This window comes from Ursus arctos, unplaced genomic scaffold (genome assembly GCF_023065955.2).
Source record: "Ursus arctos isolate Adak ecotype North America unplaced genomic scaffold, UrsArc2.0 scaffold_15, whole genome shotgun sequence".
Taxonomy (NCBI): domain Eukaryota; kingdom Metazoa; phylum Chordata; class Mammalia; order Carnivora; family Ursidae; genus Ursus; species Ursus arctos.
In genome coordinates, this window is record NW_026622819.1 from 41,466,213 (window position 1) to 41,493,390 (window position 27,178).

Consider the following 27,178-nt stretch of genomic DNA (forward strand, 5'->3'; position numbering starts at 1 on the left):
TTTTTGGCTTAAAACCACATTTATTATTTCTCACAATTCTGTGGATCATCTGGGCAATTCTTATGAGCTGGGTCAGCCTGGCTGGGGCTGGGTGTAGTCTACGCGGCTTCCCTCGTGTGTCTTGAAGTGGGCAGGCTGTTTGATCTGAGGGATGGGTTCAACCGGGATGATTCACTTCTGCTCCACGTGGCCTCTCGTCCTCCAGGAGGCTAGCTCAGGCTTCTTCACCTGGTGGTCATGGCTCCTCAGCACAGTGAGAAACGAAAGTCCTGATGCACAAGCTATCACCAAACCTCTGCTTGCATCACAGTTGGCCCAAATAAGTCACAAGGGCAAGACCAGATTCAAGGGGCAGAGACACAGGTTTCACCTCTTGCTGAGAGGAGATGCAAAGTCATGTTGTCAAGAGGAATTTGTGGCCATTTTTGCAACCCACTCTAAGAACCTTGAACTATGCTTGACAAACAGTAGGCAGAATGCTTGTTGCAAGAATTAAGAGGTAAGTAATGTCAGATACTGTAATAGTATTGCCCACTCCCCTCCCCTCTGCCACTGACACATCTACTTCCACATCTATTTACTGTTGGCATCTTTGAACTGGGCCAAAACTTTATCCAGTGTTTAGAAAGTTTATTGCCCTTGACTTAAATATGATGGCTCCTTTCTGAGAGTTGCAGCTCACACTGGACCTCTTTGCCCTATCTATTTTGTCATAGGAGTTGTGTATACCTTGTTGGATTATAGGTTATGTCCCCTAGTCTATGTTCTCCGAATAGATCTGGAAAAGAAGAAACGCTTTGTCTACCAGATCCTAGTCAGCATTAGCCAGCTGCACCTCCTTCTGCCAGTTGCTGTCACTTGCTTTCCCCCTGGTGGCCCCTTCTTGCATAGCACCACCCAAGGTACAAAGTCCACCTTCTGAATTGCCAAGAAATTGGATGAATCAAGAGCCTTCCATGGGAGACTCCCAACTTAAGGGAAAGCTAAAGATGGAAAGAAAAGTAATAAAACAAATTTGTAAATGATCATCTAGACCCTGTAGCTGGTGAGTCCTTGCTTGCTTCACCGTGACTTGGCCCAGAAAAAAGATAAAGAGGCAAAATAAAGGTAAAGCATACAAAAGATATCCATATCAGTAAAAGTCAGGTGCTGGCGGGTTAGGAGCAGTGCCATTCTCACTGAATAAAAGCGGTGGAGTTGGAAAAGGTGAGGGGGTGTCCCGAGAGGATCAGCTCGTCCAGGGCCTGGTAGGTCCCCGTCACAAAGCCCACGAAGCCCAGGATGCTGATCAGGGTGTCCTTGGCGATGGTGAGGGGGCTCATGCCCTCCGAGTAGTAGGTGGTGATCTCTAGGAGGGGCGGGATGATGAGGGCCAGGGCACTGCTGCTCACGGAGCCTACCAGGGAGAGGACCAGGTCCAGGCGGGGGATGAGGATGGCCAAGGCACCTGTGGAAGATGATATGGGACACATGGATCTTCGAGACTTAGTCAAGCTTTCCAAGCTTGGTTTTAGAATCCTTTTCTTAAAACATAAATGAGTTGTTTCTCATTTTTAGTTACGTAAGGAAAAACTGTAAGTCCTATAATACTCCAATCATGTTCACTAGAGGCTATGCATTAAAAATTTGGTGTGTCTCCTAATAAATTCTCCAAAATATGCATTCATATTGTTGGGAAGAGAAATCTTCCCTCTCCCTACTTTTAGGTTCAATGATTGGAGGAGCGGGGACTGGGGATTTATTGACAGTAGACAAAATTAACAGGACAAAAGACAGAGTTTACTTAGGGCTAGGGAGCCTTCAGAGGAGTTGGCTCCCAGAACAGCCAAAGATAGGGGTTCACATGCCCATTACATAAGGGGAAAGGCGGAGGCAGAAACAGCATATGTAAGAACAAGTGGAAGTTATGACTGGTTCAGATAGTTTATTTAGGGAATTACTCGGTCTGTGATGATGGTTAGTCTCCTTTCTGGCCGAAAACCTTCCAGAGAGGGGATTTATGGAGGCTGTACTTTGTCAGAAGGTCTTGCTTAATTCAGCAAAGGAAGTTCAGGTAAGGATTTGCTTTTCCCCTCCCTGTAGCTGCTGTTTGTTCAAATGTTTTTAGCTTAAAGTAATTTTTATGCCTCTGGGGCACACTTCAAATCCCCACATTATTCAATAATGATTAAGGGGCACCTGGGGGGCTCAGTCGGTTGAGTGTCCAACTCTTAGTTTCAGCTCAGGTTGTGGTCTCGGGGTGGTGGGATCCAGCCCCATATCGGCCTCCCTGCTCAGCAGGAGTCTGCTTGTCCCTCTCCCTCTGATCTTCCCCCCACTCTTTCTCTCAAATAAATAAATAGAATATTTTTCAAAAGACAATGATTAAGCTCTTAATAAATAACATTAAATAACAGTTCTGGGAACTGTCCCATCTGTTTGGGACATATCAACGTACAAAAGATGCAAAACTTTTTAAAAACGCCTTCATAGAGTTAACACTTTAGTGATTAACACGACGACACGCACCTCTTACTTGCAAATGATTAGACTGTGAAATTATTTATAGGAGAAGGGTCTTCAGTTGGAACAAGATTGCAGGGTCTCATTAAAAGAATGTCTTCTCCAGGTTTTAGTACATGTCAGAAAACAAACAAACACCAGAAGCTAAAGATTTTGAAATTATCTATTTTTTCATAGGATGCTTTATAGGCCTGGGCTTCCATATTTTTTATTTGACTTGTTGGAAGATTTTCACCAAGAAAGCCTTGGAAGCCTCTCCAGGCTTCCTGTGGAGGAGAAGTGTGGTATATCAGAACCAAAACAGGTCTGGGAGGCAGGATTCTGGCTTCCCCTTGTGTGGCCTTGGGTTAGGTCCCTACATCTTCCTCAGCTTGTTTCCTCCTCTGCAAAATGGGCATAAATGCTATATTTATCCTTTTAGGTGTTATGGTTCACATTGCAAATGGTGTTCAAGTTTTAAACGCACTATAACTCAGAAAAGTTATCTTTATTGTTATTTCAATTTATTTCCTCATTTGTCTGGATTGGGGCAATGCATGCAGAAGCTATAGGCTTCAGGAATTATTATCTTCATATTTAGGACAAATGCCTCGATCTCTCTGGAGTCTCTAAGGTTCCGAATGGCAGTGTCCCTGCTTCCTGGGGTAAACTGGGAACAAATCATTTCAAAGAAGGAAAACTGGTGTCCACTGAACTGCATGGGTTGGTCTGGTCCAGCAAGAAGCAAGAATCTCCCTAAGGAGGAGTCTTAGGATCACAATTGAAAGGAGCCTTAGGGAGAGTCAGGGAACACCACACTCTGTACAGGAATCTCTATCCTCTTTCACCGCTGCTATAACACTTGCAGAAGCGGGGCACCCTGGATCATGGGGCCTGGGGCATGAGGAGGACTGTGAGGGGTGAGCGGGGCCAGCTGAAGCCCAGGGGGCAAGTCCGGCTCACTGCTGCCGGTGGGGAATGTGATCCTAGGCTTGCCAAACCATTTTAATTGCTCCCCCCCACTGCAAAACATTAGAAATTTGGATTTGTATGTGAGATCTCGAACATTTTAAATGTTGGCACAAGTTTATACAACACTCTGAGGCTCGGAAACACACCTCTACTATCAGATTAGACTAAATGGCCACTGACCTCTGTCTCAGGGGTGAAGGGTGCTGACTCCAGACTCAGATGATGTGGGTTCAAATCCAAGATCTGGCACTTCCTGGCCAATTACTTATCGCTCCCTGCTTCAGTTTTCTCATTTGTAAAGGGAAGCTTATCATAGTCCTACCTCATAAGAGTTCCTGCAGGGCTGAAGGAAATACTATGAAATTCAGTCTAAAAAGAGCACAGGGGCTGGTACACAGTAGGTATTTAATAAATATCAGGTCTTATCCTTATGATTATTATTCAACCAGCTGTGTCACTCCCTCAGGCTGGACACCTGTGAATCTGACTAATTAGGTACATGGAAGAATTAGGTTGTCCCAGAGGCTTACATGAATTAATACTTGTAAAGCTTTAGTAGAGTTCTTGAAATACAATTAGTGCTCAATCAATGCTGGTTATCAGGACTACCCGTCACCATCTGGCGGATTCCTGACAGCCCTCAGCAAAAGAGCAACATTTGGCTCAGCTGTGTACTCACATGTCAGGCAGACCATGGCGAGGCGGATAGACAAGTCCAGAGGCAGTGCCCAGCGCTTTGACACCTGTGAGGTGGCAAAGGGGATGATGATTTCTGCAGGGACATAGAACTGCAGGGCGTAGGTGCACAGGATCCCAACGACATACAGGAGCTTGACCGACTGGTACAGCCTGCAGGACAAACCAGAGCAATGCTCGCTAAGGCCATCACGCTCAGGCACCTGGCCTCCTTGGAACATTAACCTTTGACCTCAGGATCATCCCTTGGTCTCCAGTTTCCTTGTCCGAAAACAATGGGCAGGGATTTCCCAGAGCCAAGAGGGAGTCACTGCAGAGCACCAGGTGAAAACAGAGTAAGGTATCATGGATTCGAATGGCAACAGAGGGTCATCTCTAAAGAAAAACAATCTTGAGTGTGGCTACATGTGACACCTTCACAAACCACTTATCACTTGATGGTCAATTTTAGATTTGAGGAACTAGAGGCTCAGGCCAGCTACTTTGCCCAGGGAGACACAAGTGGTAAGTAGTGAAGACCAAAAAACCTGGCTCTAAAACATAGCAGTCCCTTGTGATCTAATGTCAGTCCTTAGCAATTCTCTGGATTCCCCCAAGGCTCTTGGCACATAACAGGCCTTCAGCACATGCTTCTAGTAGGTTGAGAGAACTGCAGAGTCCTGAATCCTTGGGGGGAAGAAGCAGTCTACAAATAGGGTTGGGTGGGGGTTGGGAGGTAAAAGGAGAGGCCGGGTTACTTGCAGGCCTTGGACTAGGGGCAGAGACAGGGTGTGATGGGGGGTGTTGAGTTTTATCAAAGCCTTTTTTGACTTATGGAGTTAGGACTTTTTCCTTTATTCCATTAATGTGGTAGCTGCATCTCACATGTTTAGTAAACCTGTGTGTGTGTGTGTGTATGGGGGCTGGGGAGCCATTCCTTAGAAAGATTAACTTCCACATTTCTGAGTTCCTTGCTCACACTAGTCCTGCTGCCTGAAACACCACTTCACTCCATTTCTGTCCCATCTTTTGAGGTGGACTGCATGCTTGATGAATGACATCTACCACCTTGGGAAAGGAGCCCCATTTAGGCAAATTAAGCCTCCAAGTGACCGTTAAAAAGACAGGCATCCTGTAATTAATGACATGCCTCGATGTGGGAGACAGTGCTGCACAATGCAATATGGGTTCATGTGTCCATTTGAATGTGGTACTGTTGAAGTCTGGGTCAGCTCACTGTTGCATGAATTAGGTGCATTTGAACATAGAATTTTTACAGTGGTCTTCCCAAATTGTTTCTTGCTTTACTACTTTTTCATCCTAGCTACTCTAACTCGGAAGATGTGAACCCTTGGCTGTGGCAAGCAAGGCTTGTAGCACAGGCCTTGGGAAATGTAATCGGAGATGAGTGTTGCCACCCACCAACTCCTCTTTCTGTCTCTTGTTCTCCCTGAGGGCCCCTCCCTTCTCTCCTTAGGTGACCAAGAACTGTCACTTCTCTCTCTTCCTAAATCATGTCCTTCTTCATACTGAGCTATCAAGGCCTCACTCAAAATGGCAGGCTATTGAAGGAGAAGCTCCTTGGACAGAGAAACCAGAGCCCAGGGTTTTAAAGACAGCTCTGCTTCTCACTGTGAAGGCCCTCTAGACCTTAGTTTGCCATCTATGGAAGGGAGGAGGGAGTCACCCACACATTCCCACCAAGCCCTGAGTCCCCACCACATGGGAGCCTGTGAAGTTACCAGCAGTTGGGTAGGTTAAGGGTTATGCTGGCCTTGATGTCATCTCCAAACCGCAGGTAGCCCAGAGACCCAATGCCGATGTATAGGGCAGTGATGATGGACATTCCCAGTGACAGGATGGCTGGGAAGCGGCGGGCATCCTTCATCTTGTTTTCTAGGGGCAGAACCTACAGAAGGATCATAGTGTAAAAAGAGAGAAGGAGAAAGAGGAACATGAACAAAAGAAAGGCATGCCACTTCTGAGTATATCATAAAAGAATTGGAAGTAGGGACTTGAATAGGTATTTGTACAACTATGTTCATAGCAGCATCATTTACAATAGCCAAAAGGCAGAAGCAACCCAAGTGTCCACTGATGGATAAATGGATACACGAAGATGGTATATACTTATAATAGATATTAACCAGCCTTTAAAAAGAAGGAAATTCTGACACATGCCATAACATGGATGAACACTGAGGTCATTACACTCAGTGAAATAAGCCAGTCACAAAATGACACGTACTGCATGATCCCATTTACATGAGGTACCTGAAGTTGTCAAATTCAGAGAGTCAAAGAGGAGCATGGTGGTTTCCAGGGACTCAGGGAGGGGCAAATGAACAGTTATTGTTCAATGGGTACAGAGTTTTGCAGGACCAAAAGATGGATGGTGGTGATGGTTGCACAATAATGGGCGTGTACTTAACGTCACTGAACTGTATGCTTAAAAATGGTTGAGATGGTAAATTTTATGTTAGGTATATTTTACCACAATAGATGAGAAAAAAGGGAAGAAAGGAAGGAAGACCTGGAATCACAAGATGAGCCCTGGACCATCAGAGCTGGAAGGGCCCTTCTTCAGGTTGTGCAGACCAAGGAGCTCAGCCCCTGACACAGCCTGATCTGGCCAGCAGATGCATTTTGTTTGGCCAGCATAGGCTTTTAGACAATTGAAGGTGAATGCCTTTGGGCAAACTATTCTTACCCCATTCACCGGGCCCACATCTCCCCCTCATACGGACATACACCTGGTTTCTTCACTCACATTGCCTTCTAAAGGCATTTGAGTTTGAGACTTCCAATTCTAGTGCATTCGCTGCTCTCTGCTCAGATAGGAAGGCTGCGACTCAGGTTACACAGCGGACTGTGGCAGAGCTGGGACTGGAGGTTCCTGGTTCCCCAGTAGGACATTTCCCTATACAACATGTTCTCGGGTTCCTTCTTCCCCAGATGTATACCTGGCTCTGAGAGAATCCAAGTTGAGACAGACTACCAGGAGCCTGCTGGGCATCCCAAGGTCACTTCTGTTTTTGGAACCAACCTTTTGGCTTCTCATACCATAAATTCCTCCTTAGGCTTCTATTGGCTGACAGCCCCCCTCCACCTTCTCCTTCTCCTTGATCAGGCCATGGGCTAAAGCACACTTTGCATGCATCATTAGGCTGATCTGTGCCTCAGTTTCTTTATCTGAAAATTTAGCTATTGGAATTTTTTTGAGATTTATATGAGCACCAATGGCATACAGTAAGGGCTTAGTAAATGTCAACCATTCCTATTTTTTAATACTGTGAAGACTACATCTCTATGAAGATGGTGCTTGTATAATTCTTATTTTACAGACAAGGAAAACAAGACTCTGAAGATGGAGTAACTTGCCCCAAGTTACACAGCTTGAAAGTTGCAGAGTGAGGCTGCAGACTGGGGCTGTCCTCCGAAGTTCAAGTACTTGCTTCTTCCCAATCTCCAGCATTGGATATATTTATTACTCAGTTGGACCTGAGCGTCTACTCCCTTGTACCGTTAACTCCTTTTTTGTCCTATATGCATGTCAACCCCCATGCAAATGGAAAATACTTGAAGGGAATGCCATGTCAAGGTCATCATTGTGCCTTTCGACTTTCCTCCAGATTAAGGGCAATTTCCTAGTAGCAGTTGGTGCTCAGGAAAACGTCCAGGGGATTATGTGGAGAGTGAAAAATCCAACCTGAGCTTTCCTACCCTGCAATACATTTTCACTGCATAAATTCTCTAGGCTAAAAATTACCTTTTTTACCCGGTAGTTGGCTTTCTCCTTTTCTCCTCCCACAGTCAATCAAATTGATAAATGGCCATTTACAAAAAGTGCTAAAGTCCCTGGAGTGGGAGTAAGGAGCACCTGGTTTTAGCCACAACTGCTGCTGTTACCAGCTGGTGACCTGGCTCGAGTCCCTTTCCTCCTCAGGGCTTAGGCTCTTCTTCTGTAAAGTTGGGAGACTGGGCTAGAAGATTTCTAGAGCTAATGTGAACTGATACTAATCATCATTAGTACATAGTAGGTGTTCAATACTTACTGAACAATTACTACCATCATTTAGTTGGGGAATTAGAGTTCAGAGAGTAACTCATGGCCAAAATAAGATTCCAACATATCCTGCTTCCAAAGTCATTTGCTCAACCACTGCACTCTGCTTTTTGCCATGACTATCCGGAATTCTAAATATAAAGAGCTTGCACTTTCATTAAGATGGTGTAGGCACATTCCACCATAGCTCTCTTACTGATTAAAATTAAAAGCCCTGGGAAGAATACATAAAACAACTAGCTATGGACTCTGAAAAGTATATGATAGCATGTGGATTGATCAAAACCAGTAAAAATGACCATTATGGTACCGGGTTTCTTGATTTTTTTTCTTCCTGTATCTCCCAATTTAGACTCAAGAGGACCTCAAATCCTAGAATCCTATGCAGTGGATGGAGACAGAAAAAAGTCCAAGAGAAACCCTCTTTCTGGCCAGAGGACATAGAATAGAGGCCCCTGTGAGAGAGACAGTACGGAGGGGGCCCCTAGTTTTTTTGTTTCCTTTCTTACTCTCAAGACCACACTCCCAAGGCAAGTCCCAGTCACAAAGCAGCATCCTGGTATATCAGTGACTGTGGTGGTCACACAGGCACCTAAAAATCCAACACAAATTTTTCTCTTTGAGCAAAAGAACTAGCAAAGGGGGCTTTGGGAGTCCAAAGAATGTGGGGCTAAATCAGCTCTGGTACATAATTTTCAGGATCCAATGCAAAATGAAAATGCAGGGCCTCTCGTTCAAAAATTAAGAATTTCAATATGATGAAAGCAGAGTATTAAACCTTGTGGGACCCTTCCAAAGGCAGGTCTCTTTGTGACTGCATAGGTTGCATATCTATGAAGCAGGCCCTGGAAGGAATCGCTGTTCATTCACTCATTCATTAATTCATTCATTCATTTATTTTTATTTTAGTTTTTCCCTCTCTCTTTCCTCTCAGTGCTTAACCCCAGTCAGACTCAGTCACAGGAAGTGCATAGCACTATAGGGAGGCTATAACTCTGGCTTTCTAGCCAGAAAACCAGAAAACTAGAAGCCCCTGGAAGCTGGTGAGTATACAGGAAAACATGGATAAGAGGATGCTGGAGAAAGTGGTCCCCTAAATCTGTGAGTGAAGTCCTGGGCTCTGCCCTAAGTTGTGAATGTGTGGGAGTGATGTGAAGCATCAAAGCATTGTTTAAAACCGCATTGAGTTACCACCTTACACCAGTTAGAATGGCAAAAATGGACAAGGCAAGAAACAACAAATGTTGGAGAGGATGTGGAGAAAGGGGAACGCTCTTACAATGTTGGTGGGAATGCAAGCTGGTACAGCCACTTTGGAAAAAAATGTGGAGGTTCCTCAAAAAGTTAAAAAATAGAGCTACCCTATGACCCAGCAATTGTACTACTGGGTATTTACCCCAAAGATACAGATATAGTGAAAAGAAGGGCCATATGCACTCCAATGTTTACAGCAGCAATGTCCACAATAGCCAAATTGTGGAAGGAGCCAAGATGCCCTTCAACAGAGGAATGGATAAAGAAGATGTGGTCCATATATACAATGGAATATTACTCAGCCATCAGAAAGGATGATTACACAACATTTGCATCAATGTGGATGGGACTGGAGGAGATTACACTAAGTGAAATAAGTCAAGCAGAGAAAGACAATTATCATATGGTTTCACTTATTTGTGGAACATAAGGAATAGCAGGGAGATCATTCGGAGAAGGAAGGGAAAAATGAAGGGGGGGAATTCAGAGGGGGAGATGAACCACGAGAGACTATGGACTTTGGGAAACAAACTGAGGGTTTTAGAGGGGAGGGGAGTGGGGGGATGGGCTAGCCCCGTGAAGGGTATTAAGAAGCGCACGTACTATATGCAGCACTGGGTGTTATACACAAGCAATGAATCATGGAACATTACATCAAAAGCTAATGATGTACTGTATGGTGACTAACATATCATAATAATTAAAAAAAATAAAGAAATGAAAGAAGACCCAAATAAATGGAAAGACATTCCATGTTCATGGATTGAAAGACAACACTGTTAAAGTTTTTACAAAGATGCAAAGGCAATTCAACAGAAAATAGACAGTCTCTTCAACAGATGATGCTGGAACAATTGGGCAACCTATTAAAAAAAGAACTACAACATACAAACACCTTTATCAAAAATTAACTCAGAATGGATCATAGATCTAAAAGTACAATGAAAACTACAAAATATTTAGAAGAAAACATAGGAGAAAATCTTTGTGAACTTGGGTCAGGCAAAGTGTTTTTAGATAAAACACTAAAAGCAGGATCCATAAAATGAAAATTTTGATATATTGGACTTCATCAAATTTAAAACATTTGCTCCATGAAAGGCACTGTTAAGAGAACAAAAAGACAAGCTACAGACTACAGAAAATATTTGCAATTATATATCCAATAAAGGACTTGCGTTTGTAATATATAAAGAATTCTTAAAACTCAACAGCTCAGTTTTTTAAAAGTGTGCAAGAGATTGGAACAGATACTTCACCAAAGAGGATATACAGATGACAAGCCCACAAAATGATGATCAAAATCATTGGTCATTAATAAAATGCAAATTAAGATCACAATCAAATACTACTATGAACCTATTAGAATAGCAGAATAAAAAAAACGCTGACAGGACATTGAAGAACTAGCAATGATGCAGAACAAGTAGAATGTTCATCCATTCCAGCGGGAAAGCAAAATGGTACAGCCATTATGAAACCCTGTGTGGCAGTGTGTTATAAAGTTAAACAACACACATTAATATGTGACTAGCAAACCTACTCCTAGAAATGAAAACATAGGTTCACACAAAATCCTGTACACAAATGCTTGCTTATAAGCATTATTCATAATTGTCAAAAACTAGAAACAACCTAACTGTTCTTCAGCAGGTGAGCTGATAAGCAAATCATGGTGTTGCCGGTAAGGCGGGCACTCAGCAATAGAAAGCAAGGAGCTACCGATGCATGCAACAACACAGGTGATCTTACACGCGGTCTCAAAAGGTTACATACTGCATGATCCCAGGTATGTGACGTTCTGGAAAAGACAGAACGATAGAGACAGAACAGAAGGTGGTTCCCAGGGGTTAGTGGGAGGTGAGAAACTGACTACAACGGGACAGCACGAGGGAATTTTTGTTGGTGAGGGAGCTGTTCTGTGTCCTGACTGTGGCACATCTGTGACTTTACTCATTTCAAAAACTTACAGAAATGTACACACTCCCCCCCACCAAAGTGAATTGTACTATATGCAAATTAAAAGTAAACAAAATTACATACACAGCACTATCCTTCCTCAAGTGTGAAACACAAACTATGTAATAAACCATCGTAAATATATCGTACTTCCCAGCTTAAAACTCCTTTTGTTTGTTTCATTAAATCCTGTAAATTGTATACCTCCATTTGCCTTGAATTTAAAAGATTAGGAAACACATGTTGGTATGAAGATAAATGTCTAATAGATGTATTGGGACAAGAGGTTACTTTCTCCTGTGTGCACACGGAAACAAAGAAACCCAGAGTTCCCGGCTCCTGTTCAGAAGGCCACCCACAGCACAGGGGAAAGATTACCCAATTCAAACCTTACCACACCAATGCTTTCAAATGAAAAAATGGCTGTTCCAAAGAAGAGAGGGTAGGTCTTCCAACTTGCTATCAGCGGCAACTGGCTGGGGTCTGGAATTTCCTACAGGAAAGAGAAGTGAAATAAGACCTTAACTCTCAAAGGGTGCTTTGGTTCATTTAAGAGGAGAGTATTCCAAGAGTAGACCTAAATTAAAACAAAACAAAACAAAAGGAATGCCAAGAATTCAGAAAACTTCAAAATGAAGTAGGCATCAAAGTTGATTTGAACACGTACAACATGGAAGAGCCAGAGGACAGAAACATTGAGGTATTGTCAAAGTACTGAAGGGTCAGTACCTCATGGGGGGATTACCAGAATCCTCCAGAAGAAAACCTTACACACCACAGGTTGGTACCAGCCTAAAGTGCCCATGGACACTTGGAATGTACCAGTGGTTATGGGTGACAGAAACTGCTGTGACTGTAGTTAGTCATATTCTTGGGAGTCCAAAGTAATTAGATATGAAAGTCCCCTTTTCTTCAATGAGCTATAAACTGAAGGGAAAGAAAGTGTGTGGAATAAATATGTTATATACCCTGTGACCTGAATGGGACAGTAATTACCGAGCCATTTCTCTAACTGGGCGACTTCAGGAATGGTCCAAAAATGAATCGAAGGTAGCTGTCTTATTAGGAAATTCAATTTTGTAGAATTTATCGATGTTGCCTTAAGGAAGATAAGACCTATTTGTAGTTACCATAAAATATTTGACTAATTTGTTATTTTTACTAAATTCCATGGACAAGATAACTTTTTTCTTGTGACTTCTGAAAGATAAAAACATCTGAATGGTATGAGAGATATGCTAAGGGCCTTCTGGGTTTAATTTCTGTGTAGTCTTGTCCAGCAAACAAACATTAGAAAGGATACAAAAGTAGGAAATTGAGAGAAAATCAAAATCCACAACTCAACCTTGAAGGTGTTGTAATTTGCATTATGATAGGTTTGCTTTCCTCTGAGACTATGCCTCTGTGACTAAGTATTATTATTGTTCTCTCTTGAGTTCCTATGGGTAATTTTGGACACCTGAAATTGTAGCCTAGAGGATGTGAGACTACGGGTAACTTGGTAAGTTTCAGCTTTAGTAGGAGATCCTGCTTTTCATTTGCCTTTTGCTGCTATCCAACCATTATAGGAATGGTCTGTGGTTCACCAACTGAGATGTTTTCCTTGCAAAGCAAAATTTCTTTCAAAGGTCAGAATTTGACAAGGGTTGGAGGAGCAACATAAAAGAGGACCTATCCAGAAGAATGAGATTGCACAGAGACATCTTTGTGGAAATAGTGGTACGAGGGTAGGAGACCGAAGAGTGAGGTACACACCTACCCTCGGGACTGGCCCTAGGGAGGTATCAGGCTATTCTTGATAAAAGGCTCTGCCCAGTGGGGGAGTCAGGTGTGTGGTGTGCACTAACCTGGACGATGTACTGGGTGATGATCATCAAGCTGACCAGCATGCTGATGTTGGCCAACATGGAGAAGATGGTCAAGACCCTGAGGTTCCGGATGAGGACCAGCAGCACCAGGAAGGGCAGGAAGGACAGCATGTAGAGTCGAGAGTCCATGGTGGGCGTCAGAATCACTGTCTCGTTATAATGGCAGTTGTTGGTGGTCCCATTAACTGCTTCCACTACCTGAGGAAGGAATGGGAAAAGCAAGGGGAACATTCAATACATCTACCGGCGACTTGATTAGCTTAGTGCCTGGCCCATAATCAAACTCCCTCACAAAAAGCTTGTCTCACATGCCAGGGCCTCACAGTGAGTTAGTTAGACTTTCTTTTGGTTATAACCAAAAAACCCATCACTTACTGTTCCTTAATTGGACTGATGCTGGCATTTGAGTGGGAGAATTATTCCTTGTGAGGACTGGACCATTCAGTGAAGGGTATTTAGCATCCCTGGACCCCCTAGTAAGAGCTATTTGCATCCCCCAATCTTTGTGATAAACAAGAAACACCCCTCTGCACACAGTACAAACACCCCCTGGCAAAGTCAGGCGGGATGGGGTAGGAGAGGGATGGTACTACCCTTATTTAGAATCAGCCTGACTTAATGGGTACAGTCTTACTGTGCAAGCAATACTGCAGAACACCGCAGAACAATTAGACACTAGAATTGGGCAAGAAGATGATATAAAAACAGTGATGATCTCAGTACACATTGGTAGCCAGGGTAATGTCCTGGAATATATTCATCTATGCGTTTTCTGTACCATATTACAAATTACATGTATTATACTCATCCTTTTCTTTTTTACACAAGACTGCAACTACAGCATATGCTCTTATTTTGAAATCTCCTTTTCACTTAAGAACACACCACGATTACTTAAATGAACCATTAAGTCTTATTTCTTTCTGATTCCTTACCTTCTGATTCCTTGCAATAGGAAAAGTACTTGAAACATTAGCCGGCATTCATGGCCCTCCATCATGGGCCCCATTCAACCTTGAAGGCTCTTCCTCTCCCAAAGTCCACACCTTCTTCTACAACCAATTTTATTGCCTCTCCTGAGCCAGGCCTGTACATTCCTATCTCCATGTGTTCACTCCTCCCTTCCTGGCTGCCACCCCTTCTTCTCCAACCTGTCCTTCAACACCCAGCTTGGACAAACCTCTGCAAGGGAGCCTTCCCTTGCTGCAATGATCTTTCCCGGCCCCCACACATTTCTGTCCCTTAAGTTCACCATGAAGCGGTCTTGCCTTCAGAGTGTTGTTAGTGGTGTCCTGACCCAGCACCAAAATATATTCAGAGCTAACTCGTTTGCTTTAGAACACATCCTACTTAGCCTGCGAACTCTTGGAGAGAATGCTTGCCTTGTCTCTAGACAGATGACAACGTTCTACTGATAGTAGATTGATTTCCAAGCGGCAATCTGGTGACATGTTTTTAGAGCTTTTAAACAATCACTCTTTGACCCAGTAATTTTACTTTAAGGAATATATGCCAAAGAAATAAAGGGGTGTACAAAGACTTCCACAGATTATAGTAGAAAAACAAAGGGAAACCAATAAAATATCCAACGTTGGAGACTACGTCCTGGCCAGTCTGTGTGATGAAATATTATGAAACTGGTAAAAATTACATTAAAAAATGTAAGGACAAAAAAAATGTAAGGACATTATAAAATGCTAACCAGCTAATTCTAACTTAAAACAATAACCATGAGTGGTTGAATTAATAATAATTTCCTTCCTTCCTCCCTTCCTTCCTTCCTTCCTTCCTTCCTTCCATATTTTTTTAAGTAGGCTCCGTGCCCAGCATGGAGTCCAACAGGGGCTTGAACTCGCAACCCTGAGATCAAGACATGAGCTGAGATCAAGAGTCAGATGTTTATCTAACTGAGCCACCCAGGTGCCCCAATTTTGTTTCATTTTGAAAAGTAATATAGCATAGTGTTCAAGAACTTGAGCTCTGATGTCAAAAGGCCTGGATTTTTAACCTTGGCTCTGTGATCTTCTATACATTACAAAGTTTATAGCTTCAGTTTTCTCATCTGCAAAACAGGAATAGCCACAGTGCCTACAGTGATACGGCCACGGAGAGAAATAAATGGGGGAAAGCATTATGTAATGCTCCCTGTTTCTGACACACAATAGCAGCTAACTCTGAATGCATGTTTTTTCCCTTTTTTCTCATTTCTTTACATTTCTAAATTTCTGGTATTACTATAAGCAAAAAAAAAAAAAGAGCTCTAAAAAATAATTTCTTTTTTAAGCTTACTGATTGACTAAGGATGGCCTTTGTTATTACCCACAATATTTTGCTTAAATTGCTACAAGATAACTTCTGGGCTAGATCAAAACAACTTCCTGGAGACCACAACTGTTAAACCAGAGGTTAAGCAGCTAAAGGTAGATAAAGATGGTCCAAGATTAGGTATCATCCCAAAAGAGCCCATATCAGTCTTAGGAGAGTTAAGGATGATTAGGACGCAAGGCAAGACAACTGACAAAATCCAAGGTTTCTTTCAGCTCAGTTTTAGTGACGGGCTTTGAGAACAGGTCCAAGATACTGGGAAAAAGTAACCACTTGTAGAACAGATAAGTGAACTGGGGAAGTCTGGATTCTTTCATAACATCTAGTTTAACTTCCTTTGTTGTACTGATGAGGACTCTAGGAGCCCAAAAGAAGGAGCCAGATTTGCTGAACAACGAACAGAGGACCCTCCTTTTCCACATCCTTTCCCCTTCCACCTTCTCTAGAAGACTCTACCTGTTTTAAATTATCAGCCAGAAACACAACGTACACACAGCAGAAGCCCAGCTGGGTGACTATAAGGAAGAAGCTCACGATACTCCTGGAAGAGAGGAGAGAGAAAGAAAACATGTTATAAAAGAAGAGTTGGTTTGTCATTTCTATTTCTGTCCCCAGGGGTTGGTGACCCTGTACCAGCATCCTGGCTTCTGCTAACGCAATCGACAATGGGGCAGTAAGAAGCGAGGTAACAGTAGTTCTTTAAAAAAAAAAAAATGTTTCTCAACCACCCTCACACTCCCAGCTCAGCAAGTGGAGGAATTCTTCATGGTCGGGAACTTCCCCCTACACCTGGCTCTGTGGCATTCCTCATAATTGATACTAATTGATGGAGGGAAGTAGGCACTATCATTAGCTATCATTAACATGAAAATTTTTTCTACCATCTGCCAGACACCATATTAGGCTCTGAGGAAACACAAATAACATATAGTCCCCTCCTTGAGTGGTTCATAGATTAGTGACCAAACAAGAATATGGCACTAAGGGCCATGGTGAAAAGGACATTTTATCCTAATTAGAGAACAGATAGCCTTCATAGAAAAACAGGTACCCGAGCAGGAGTCCCTTGGGAAGGGGAAGAAACAGAGACATTTTTTAAAAGACGAGGAGGAGGAGATGGAGAGGAAGGAGTGAGGAAGGCATTTCAGCAGAGGAGGATTCGGCAGATTTCTCTGGCTGTGGGGAATCCACTGAAGGGGCAAGACTCAGGATGGGTAGACCGCATAGCAGATTCCTACAATAACAGAGGTGTCCAGCAGCCTGGACAAAGACATGGTCATTAGGAGGAGAGAATTAAAGCACTTTAAGAGGTACTAGGAAGCTAGAACTTAACATAACTTGGGAAAGGAAAAGAAATGATCGAAGGTTCCTGATAGGCTTTGGCTCGGACAATGAAATGAACCGGAGGGAAGGAACAGGTTTTAGGGGAAGGGGAAGAACTGACACATTTAGTATCTGAATTGTTGAGCCTGAGGCACCTACAGGAGATGACTATGTATGAGGGTCAAGAACTGTTGGTTTGTCAGTAATGGAGAAAGCCTTGAGAAGGCAGGTCAGTGTTGGGGAGTGTGCAGAGGGAGAAGAAGAGAAGGCCATGTTCCAAACCCTAGAGAACACCAATGTTTAAAGGGCAGACAGGAACAAAGGAGCCTGCAATGAAAGCAAAGGGCTGGCCACAAAGGTAGGTGGGAAACCAGGGGTGGGGAAGGGTTTAATTGGAGCCAAGGGAGGAGAAAACATCGGAAGAAGAGAATAGTCAATTGTACCCACACTGTTGAGAGGTTCTCCAGGGCAAAGAAGGTGCAATAAGGAGGTCTTTTAGGACACTGGTGGAAAGAACTTCAACAGAAGTCTAAGGACAGAAAAGCCAGGTGACCCACGGAAGAGGTGTGAACCAGATGAACAGAAGTCAAGTCAGAGGGTGTGCTGTTCTTTCACAGAGTTCAGTGTGAGCTCCAGTCTTGATGGTGCCCATTCTGTTCATCATCATAGAGCCATTGTCACAACCTGTCCTGACACACTGCGGGTGTTCAGTGGCTAGCTGCTGAATAAGCAGCTGCTGAACAGGAGATAGGATGGTGGCTAGAGGACAGTGCAAGGTCCAGGAAATTTTATGAGTTTATTTTACTATTTTCAAGATAGAGATATGTGAACAATTTAAATGTTAAGAGGAAGAGCCCATAGATCCCAAAAGAAGTTCAAGTTATAGGAGAGGAGATGATTAGTGGAGCTAGGTCCCTAAAAAGAGCAGGAAAAGCTGCTTTATATGTCGAATGATGGGTAGAAGGATTCAAAGAGTAAGAGACAGGCACACACTGGGAAAATTCTGGTTATTGTCCCAAAGGCTTCCTAGTCTGCTCAGAGGCTGTATTTATTGATTCAGTACATGAATGGGCTTTGGGCCAAGGGAGGTGTCAGAGCCACACTGCTCTGCAGACTATATTTCATGAGAGGGCACACAGCAGGGCTGTAATGGTTTAGAGTATCACAATTCAAGAGAGACTTTGACCTAGATGGTACTCAGAAAAAAGTATATAGATGGGGTGGGCCCAGGCCTGAAAACGAAGAGCAGATTTAGTCCCAAGTACCGAGGATGGAGGGGCTTGACTTGTTCTGTGTCAGCCCTGAAAGCAAAAGGCAGGAGTCGCGGGAGGAGGACGTCAGCTCAGCAAAGGGTCCTAAACATCTTGTGTTATTTTTACACTTTTCTTCTTACTATAAACTCTCTCCCTAAGGAACGTCTTCTGCCCCCTGGCTTCGTGGCTGATGACTTCAGGTCTGTATGCCCTGCATGAAGACAGGTTCAAACCTATACATATCACTACCCACTTGACATCTCCACTTGAACCTCAAACCCAATTTGTCTAAACTAAAAGTCATCAGAAATCTGAGTCAACCTTGACTTTCCTTTTTCCCACCGTCCTGGGACCCAAAGCATAACCAAATTTGCTTGTCTCCATTACCACTGCTACCAGTTTGGTCCCAGCTGTCATTGCTATCTGCGTGGACGTTGCCAATAGCCCCCATGGGTCTGACTTAATCTACGATTGCTCGCTTACAATGTATTCTCCTAACAGAAGCCGGAAAGATCTTTAAACAATGCAAATATGATCACTTGCCTGATTAAAACCCTCAGTGGCTTCTTCTTTGTTTTAAAGAAAGAAACAAAAACTTTTAGGAGGGTCTAAAATGTACAGGTTGCATGGACCCCTGGATCCTTCTTCAGCTTCATCTCCTTGACTCTGCCCTCAAGCTCCCCGTCACTCTATCTTGAAACTGTCATGCCTTCTGTCTTGCTTCAGACCTTCACGCTCTGCTCTTTCATATTCCTGGAAGGCTGTCCAGGCTCCTGCCCACTTTCCCCTGGGTCATTCCTTACCCTTAAGAATTCCTTCTCTCAGGGCTCATCTCAACTGTCGTGTCCTAGGAAGCCCACATGAGCCCACACACGTAGCCTTACCTGCTCGATAGCAGCTAGTAATTCCTTCCTTCATCACACTCATCCCAGTGGTTATTAAGTGACTGTCTCCTAAACCGTGTAATGCTTGTCTTTCCCCCTGGATTATGTGTGCTGTGAGAACAAAGCCTGTTTGCCTTGCTCCCCACAGTATTTCCAGGGCCTGGTCCATAGTACGACAGGATAAATATAGTTTAATAAGTAAGTGAATACTATTAAAGCTGCATAACAAAGGAATGAGCACGCTGTCACTGGGAGGATACAAGGAGGGGGACTGGATCAGGAAGTTTGCCAGTGAACCCCTTCCATGTGGAAAGCCCAACATTCTGTGCCACCTGAGCCAGCTTTCCAGGGAAGAAGGCATCCCTGCCAGCCGCATTTCCTCCTCCTGTCGCTCACTCCTCTTCGGGCAGAGCAAGAACAAGGTACCTTCCCCAGTGGGCATGGGTCCGCAGCCAGGTGCTGGGGCTGGCTTCCAGTCCGTACATCACCGTGTCGCCATAGTCCATGAAGGGCTTGTTAAGCCTGTAGGAGAAAGTTCATACATAGTTACCAAGATGGGGTTTAACTTCAGGTCCTGTACTAAAAAGTCAGGAGACACACAGCAAGGCAGGACCCAGCTGGAGTAGAAAAAACACTGGGCAGAGACCCAAGTTCTGGTTCAGACTTAGACACCTGGCAGTATTTCCCGGATGGCTTGTTTTCCTTACCTGTCAAGTGGGGTGGTTACTACATAACCAGGGTAATAAAGCACACTTTGCATGGCTACAGTACTTTTCACATCCATGATCCCCAATGGATTCTCATCACAATTATCTGAGACAAGGTGAGGCATGGATTGTTTGTGGCCGATTTACAGATGAGCCAAGCAGATAATCACAGTGGCCTGATTGAGATCACCTAATGAGTCACGTGGCAGAGCCTCACCTTAGGTCTCTGTCCCAAATGATTTTCTCTTTTTCTTAGCCTTGTTGGAAGAAAGAAGTACACTCTTGTTTTATGTAGGATGTTTCTGGGACATCCCTGAGAACTGAGTACCAAAACAATCGACATGAAGATGCTATTTTCCTCACCTGTGGCAGAAGCGCTGGGCACACCGGACCAGGATGTGCATACAGTGGCAGGAGATGAACCCCATGGCCAGCAAACTGAGCGGGCCCATCTGAAGGCAGGGGGAGCCAAGGGAAATGGGAAGAGAGAAGAGAATGGGTTTATGAAGAACACTTCAAGGAGAGATTTGGTAGCACAGATACCATTTAGCACTCAAGGAACTTTCTGGCAAACTGGTTTGCAAGTCCTTTTTGGCAGCAGCAACTATTCTTTCAAATATAATGTCAAGTAGTATGCCAGTAAAGTACATAAAGCAGTTACAATGGGTATTGTGGTGGGAGTGGAGGACTAGGGATTCTGACCCCTGGTGGCCTCTGAGGTGCCCCTGAGAACTAGTACTTCATTGGGCACAACCGGAAAACTCGTCATCATCCAACCCCTGCGTTCTACAAGGGAGAAAACTGAGCCCCAGAGAAGGGACAAATGACTCACCAGGACCACTCAAAGTCTGTGGCCGAGCCAGAACTCAAACCGTGGCTAGATGTCTAGACTTCAAGTCTGGACCAAGCTGCCTCCCAGAACGACTGCTTCTTGCTAGTCATTATAAACTCTGAGAGCTTCTCCTCCCACTTCCCCTGCTACAACCCAGTCATGCTGGCCCCACCTGCGGCAGCCCCTCTTACCAGGATGCCTGCATTCTTCACAGCCAGGGGTAGTCCCAGGATCCCTGTACCCATGTTGCCTTTCACCAGGTGAACCAAGGTCTGGAATGCTCTAAAGGAGAGGAAGGAGACACGAGGGTGTAGGTGCATGAAGGTGAGGAGGTCCAATAGGCATTCCCTCACGGCATGCCAGTGATGGGGTTTTGCACCTGAGTTCAGCTGGATAACTGGGCTCCTGGCCATCTCTCAGTCCTCGTAGCCTTGACTGACACCCAGAACCTCTGGGTCTCCTATAGGGTGACCAACCATCTCAGTTTGCCAAAACTGTCCCGGTTTTAGCAGCTAACACTCGACGTATGCCATGCTAGTATTTACTATATAATAGATACTATGCTAAGTACTTTACCTGTATTACCTCATTTAATCCTCTTGTCAAGACTAGGAAGTAGCTTATTGCCTTTATTTTGCTGATGAGAAAACTGAGGCATAGAGATTTTTTTTTAAATGACTTGTCCAAAGATATACTGGGGTGTCATGATTTGAACTCAGAAATGCCTCACAGACCCTGTTCTTCACCCCACGTCTATGGGACCACCTCCCAGAAATAGGCCCAGAGAGATACATAAAGGGGAAAAATCCCATTTTGTAACGAAGGAAATGGAAACTCAGAAAGGGGATGGCCCAAGATCATAAAACTAGTAGCTGAGACAGGATTGAACTCAAAGAAAAGAGAAAGGGCCAGCAGCAAAGAGACTTCATGGTGATTCTGAATTAAAAAGGTCAGATGACTTGGGTCCCCTGATGGGGTCTGTTGAGACAGGGTCATTTGGGGATTGGCTCCAGAGGAATTTTTTGGCCCTCAGGCCAGGACCTCAAGCTGGGGAAAGGCATGTCTTCTCCCAACAAAAACAAAAATAAAAACTTAGACCCCCTCTTTAAGACAGATGGGAAGGTGGTCAGAAGGACACCTTCAGGGACAAGTTCCAGGGAGGTACCCTCTGTGTTGATGAATCCCAGAACAATCTATTACTATACCTCTTTGTACCTGGACCGGGTTCAAGCAAGGTGAGTGTTGGGTTTATATCCACAACTTTAGACACATCAGAAATTCCCTGGGAGAGCCTTTCAGTGAGGACACTGACTATGAGGGGCACCAGAGGTATTCTGGAAGGAGCCTGGTCTCTGAGGTTGGACGAACCAGGGATTAAATCCCAAGGCCACTACTTAACTAGCTGTGTCATCTTGGGCAACAGGTCTACTTTTCTGAGCCTCTGTAAATGTTGGGAGGAATGATATTTTGAGGATTGCCCCAACCACCCTTATCTTTATGTTAATCCCTAGATCCTCTAGCTTTCTGAGGATCTGCCCATCAATTTGTTATGGGTTAAAGAGAACAATTGAGGGAGAAAGTGGGTGGAGACTCCCGGGCCCTTCTCTCTCCCTGTGGGTGTCAACATCACTGACAGAGCACTTGTGCCCTACAGCCCTCCAATAATGGGCTTGTTTTGCAACAAGGAGAGGGTCAACAGGTCACTTTAGAAATTTCTAAACAAAGGACTCAGGAAATCAGAATTTAACTTTGGGCCATACAGCCAACTTAAAAACTTAGTGTGGGGAGCTGGGCAGAGCACTGGGCTGGGAGGCAGGAGACCCATATTTTAGCCCCAACTCCTTTGGTGACCTTGGACCTTCAAGGTATTCGCAGTGGCCAGCTTGTAAGGGTGCTGTGTTTGGGGGCTTTATGCGCAAATCACCTTTGCGGCCATCCTGGGAGGAGTGAAATATCATTTCACAGAGGAGAAACTGGGGCAGACAGTTCTGCTACTTGCTTGAGCCGGTTAGCCGCTAAGTGGGCTTCTGAACCCGGGTGAGCTGACCTGAGTTCCATGCTTGCCCAACTTGTTTCTCTTCAGCGCCAAACTGGGAGGGCCCTTCTAGTTCTCTCATGCTTTATGTCTTTGATTCTTCAGTAGTTGAAATTGCCACCAAATCACGTGTCAGTTTAGGACACAAGAGCTAGTTGGTTCCCCCAAGGCCTCTGATTGAGAAATATCCCTGCTCCTTAGTGGATGGCCCCAAGGCCTGGAGAGTTCATTCTCAGCGTCAGGAATTCACAGCCCCCAGGACTAGCTCCCGAGGGCAACTGAACCCTGTTAGGTGTGCTGACAATGGAAAGGGACTTCGCCAGCCCTTGTGGTAACTTCTCCCTCCTTGCTGCACACCCCTCCTGACAGATGTAATTCCCACAGGCGGCCTCTTTAAATTCACACTGCCACCTGTTTCCCCCTGTTTTGCATATGGGGGACACCGAGGCTGGGGGAAGGGAAGGTGCAGAATCACTAGTTGAGTGCAGGTGTTCTCTCTACCAGTGCTGTCAACATTTTCTTCTTAAAGCAGCAGGACTCTCCAGCAGGCCACTCACCCACATTTCCTAAGTGAATCGGCCACTCTGCTTAAGGGGTCGAGGTGGAGGTTGCTGAGCCCTGTAGCGTGGCTTCCCCACCTAAACTCCTTCTGCAGACCCTTCCTGCTCATGGTTTGCAAGCCTCTCCCACCCCCCCACACCCCAGGGAGGTGGAAGAAAGTCTTCCACATGCTGTGCTTTTGATGTCCTCACAACTGAAGTACAGGCCAAAGTAGAGGCCAGAGTAACTGGAGGAAGGAGGCAGAGAGGAGTCAATGCCTGGTTGTCAGTGAGGTCCAGTTTTAAGCTCAGATCTCACCTGCTTGGAGAAGGTAGGGATTCTGCCAATGATCAGGATTGCCCAGGAACAAAACTGACTTAGGGCCAGCACTGGATTCCAGCACCCATCCTGCCAATGACCCAGTGCGTGGCCTGGGGTAACTGGGCCTTAGTGTTCCCATCCGCGCCTGTTGAGTGCAGGACCATGAGAGCCTAGGACTTTCTGAGTCACCGCTCCTGCCTCTGTAAGCTCTCAGCCTGACTCAGTCTCTGCCTGCACTTTTCTTAACCTTGGTTTTCCCCTCTGCATAATGGGTTGGAGGTCAGACACAGCCACGCCAGGGTTTTGTCAGTGCAAGCTTGCAGGCTCGGAGGCAGAAATTGGGGTGGCAGAAAAAAACACTCACGTTATGCCCTTGGTCTTCTCTAAGCCTGGTGACTCGGAAGGGCGTCCATCCCAGAAACTGGAGTCCTTGCTCTGCAGCTTCTTGGCACTTTTGGGAGGGGACCTGAGGTCCAGTTTGAGGTCAACAGTGCCCTGGGGTTCCCTGGCACTCTTTGTCACAGGCATGACTGCTTCCGAGAAAAGGCCCTGGGTGTTGAGGAGGTCTGCTCTGGAAGGAGGCAAGCAGGAAGGTGTCCGTCAGGTGCAAAGCCCAGATCAGCAGCCCATGCCGCAGCATGCTCTGGCCGAGCTGGAATGAGGCCCCGCCTACCTCCCCCAGAGTATGCTCCTCCTGCCCAAAGAAGCAGCTCGGTGCAAGAGAAGGGGGAGCAGAAGAGGCAGGAAGGGATTTGAGAGGGGAGTCACCCACCTCACCTCATAGCAGTGACTGCCATACCCCTCATTTTCATAACTAACACGTATGAAGCACTTCACTAAGGAACAGACATTCTCCTGAGTGCTTTACCTGTATTTTCTCATTTAATCCTATAAATTAAATAATGAAAAAATCAGATTCTGTACTAAAGGGACCTGCCCAAGTTCACACAACTAGAAAGTGACAGAGTAGGGATCGGTGCCCAACTCGGCAGGCTTTTTAACTAACACCCTATTTCTGTCTCCAAGAGAATACCTCCACACCCCATCTCCTTATTCATCCCAAGTCAGGGGCTCCACTTCCCACTGGCTGACATCTGTTATAAGGCATCCTTCTGGGAGATCCCCTTCCCTGGGAAAAGTTGGGGGAAAACGGAGCAAGCACTCACTCACCTCCAGCTGCTTCTTAGCTTTTGTGAGGCTCCAGGGAGAAAGCAGTGGGAGTTCTTTGGCAAAACGGCAGAGATTGTACAACCCCCAGTCACATTTCACTGGGTAGGATACTGACACCAGGAGAGCACGTGATTTGCCTAAGGTCGCACATGACATTCAGGATAGAACTCCGCAGCTAAAGAAGGCCTTGCGGGGGTTTCTCTAGTGTTTCATTCTCTGTCATTATCTCTGCTTCAGTGACAGATGAACGGGCCAAGATTTCCTCCTTCCTCAAAATTATAGCATTTTACTCAAGCCAGACCTCTCTCCGTACCATCATCTTGAGTGCCAAGAGCTTTACTCCAATGATCTCTCAGCTAACTAGCATCCAAGACAGATTTGTCCGGCCCCTCCCTTACATGGGACCTCTTCCAAGGTCCTGTGTGCAATTTTGAATTTGTAATTTTGTATTCCTTTTCTTAAAGAGGCCCTCTCCACCCCTTACCAGTAACCCCCACCCCCACCCAAGTGATACAAGCTTCAGGCTCCAAAAAGCCTGGCTCCTTCTCTGGGTAGCGTTGTCATTCTGTTTTTACAGATGTGGAAACTGAGGCTTAGGGAGGTATAGAATAGCTTGCCCGAGGTCGCCGCTCATCTTTGGCAGAGACCCAAATCTACCCCAGCCAGATCTTTCTGTCTCTGAAGTCTGTGGCTGTGACCACCACACTGACCTCTTGGTTTGAATCCTGGCCCCACCCTTCAAGTTTCTTGCCCTGAATTGACTGAGACATTTGCGTGGTTTGAGGAATGTCCTCTCTTCACTCATCTGGCAGCATTACGTGGCAGCATTCCTGGTCTGTTGGGCGGCAGGCTTCATCCTCGGTCTGCTCATTTGCAGCGCTGAGATTCTGTAATTCAATTCTAATCTCGGCTCTCATCCCACCAACAGATCTTTGTTCCCGCTTAGGCAACAAGATGGATGAGTAAGATTGTTAAGGAGCTTGAGATGTTTAGATATGGGGCTATCTCCTGTTTTCCTCCCCAGGTTGTGAGAAGCCTGAGTTAATCTTCAGACCTTTGAGAAAGGAGCTGCTGGAATATGGGAATTTGCTAGGGCTGTTCCCAGACGTCCTCAGCTACAAGGAAACTTGCAAAGCACTGCCTGCAGACATCCCACATGTCATACCACCTGTCAGCAGGCAAGAGGGCTCCTTCCAGGTGGGGGCCTCCCAAGCAAGCCCTTTAAGACTGGCCCAGGCATCGGTAGCTCTCGGTTCCACTGCGGCTCTTACATGAAGCTGGGAAAGGTATGGTTTCTCTTTCCCCCAACTTTGTGAAATGGGTGCTAGGTTGTAGGGGACTTCAGAAGCACTGAGGACCCTAGGGCCTGTGCTTTTCATCTCCCCTGGCCACTGAGCTGCAGGCCCAGCCTCCCTTGGGTTGGAGTACACAGCTCTTGTGTGAGCACAGCCTACTCACTTGGCATTGCCCTGGTGGGTGGAACAAATGGGATTTAAATAATGATAATAATCTTTTATGACCCTTTAGAGTAAACAGAGGGCCTTGTTTCTTTCACTCTCTGACGGCCCTTTTGAAAGCTAGCGTGTATCAGAATCATCTGGGGAGGTAAGAAGGCACAGAGAGACTCTGACTCATTGAAGTAGGGGGTAATCTGGGCCTTTGCATTTTGACCAAGTTCCCCAGGTGGTTCGGACGCTGGCCAGAGTTTGAGTTCCACTGGGCTATGGGGTAAAAGTCATTGTCCGCTTTTAATAGATTAGAGGCTGGAAAGTGCTTTGCCTGACATTGTAGGACTTGGCGGGAACGAACACAAAGCTTTCCTTCAGGTAGGAAGTTGGAGACTGTAGAAGCAACACTAAAACTCCTACCCAGATGGGAATTCATTGCCCATCCTTGTTCCCCCAGGGTAGGTCTTCACAGCCTGTGGCTGATTACTATGACTCTCTCTGCACAACAGTGGCAATAATCATAACTCACTACAGTGAGTCTCTTCTGTGTGCTAACTCGAGACTAAGTGCATTACACGAGGAAGGCACCATTATCACCCCCACTTTACAGATGAGGAAATGAGGCTTAAGGAGGTTACTTGACTTGCCTAAGGCACTAAAGGCTGAGCTCTGATGTGAATCCAGGCCTCTTGGAATGTGCCTCTGGAGCTGTAATTTATCCCCGTGTGCCTTGATGATGCTTAATGTGTACCAGAAACTCCAAAATAAAAACAGTAACAATAACAAATCCTTCCATGCACATAATTTATGTGGTTGAAGACTTCGGGATTTCATGCAGCTATCAAATTTCCAGATGAATTTTAGGGACTGGCATAGATAGCCAAATTCTCATTTTTCTCTGTAAGTATCTCAAAAGAGTCATTTCTTGGGGCACCTGGGTGGCTCAGTTAGTTAAGCATTTGCCTTTGGCTCAGGTCATGATCCTGGAGTTCCAGGATCAAGCCCCACATCGGGCTTCCTGCTCAGTGGGGAGTCTGCTTCTCGACCTCTCCCTCTGCCTGATGC

The 27,178-nt window shown here is 45.2% G+C and overlaps 1 protein-coding gene across 1 annotated transcript; it reads right to left on the minus strand.

The window, feature by feature from the left end:
• On the minus strand, positions 1–25,074 carry SLC36A2 (solute carrier family 36 member 2). The gene is made up of 11 exons (XM_026510815.4): positions 24,666–25,074; positions 23,860–24,066; positions 20,791–20,881; positions 20,131–20,219; positions 19,487–19,582; positions 16,057–16,141; positions 13,255–13,473; positions 11,802–11,900; positions 5,871–6,037; positions 4,133–4,302; positions 1–1,447 (listed from the first exon to the last, which is right to left on the minus strand). Exons 2-11 carry the CDS (start codon positions 24,021–24,023, stop codon positions 1,176–1,178), a joined length of 1,452 nt encoding a protein of 483 aa, XP_026366600.1. The 5' UTR covers positions 24,024–24,066; positions 24,666–25,074; the 3' UTR covers positions 1–1,175.
• Between the last annotated feature and the right edge of the window lie 2,104 nt (positions 25,075–27,178).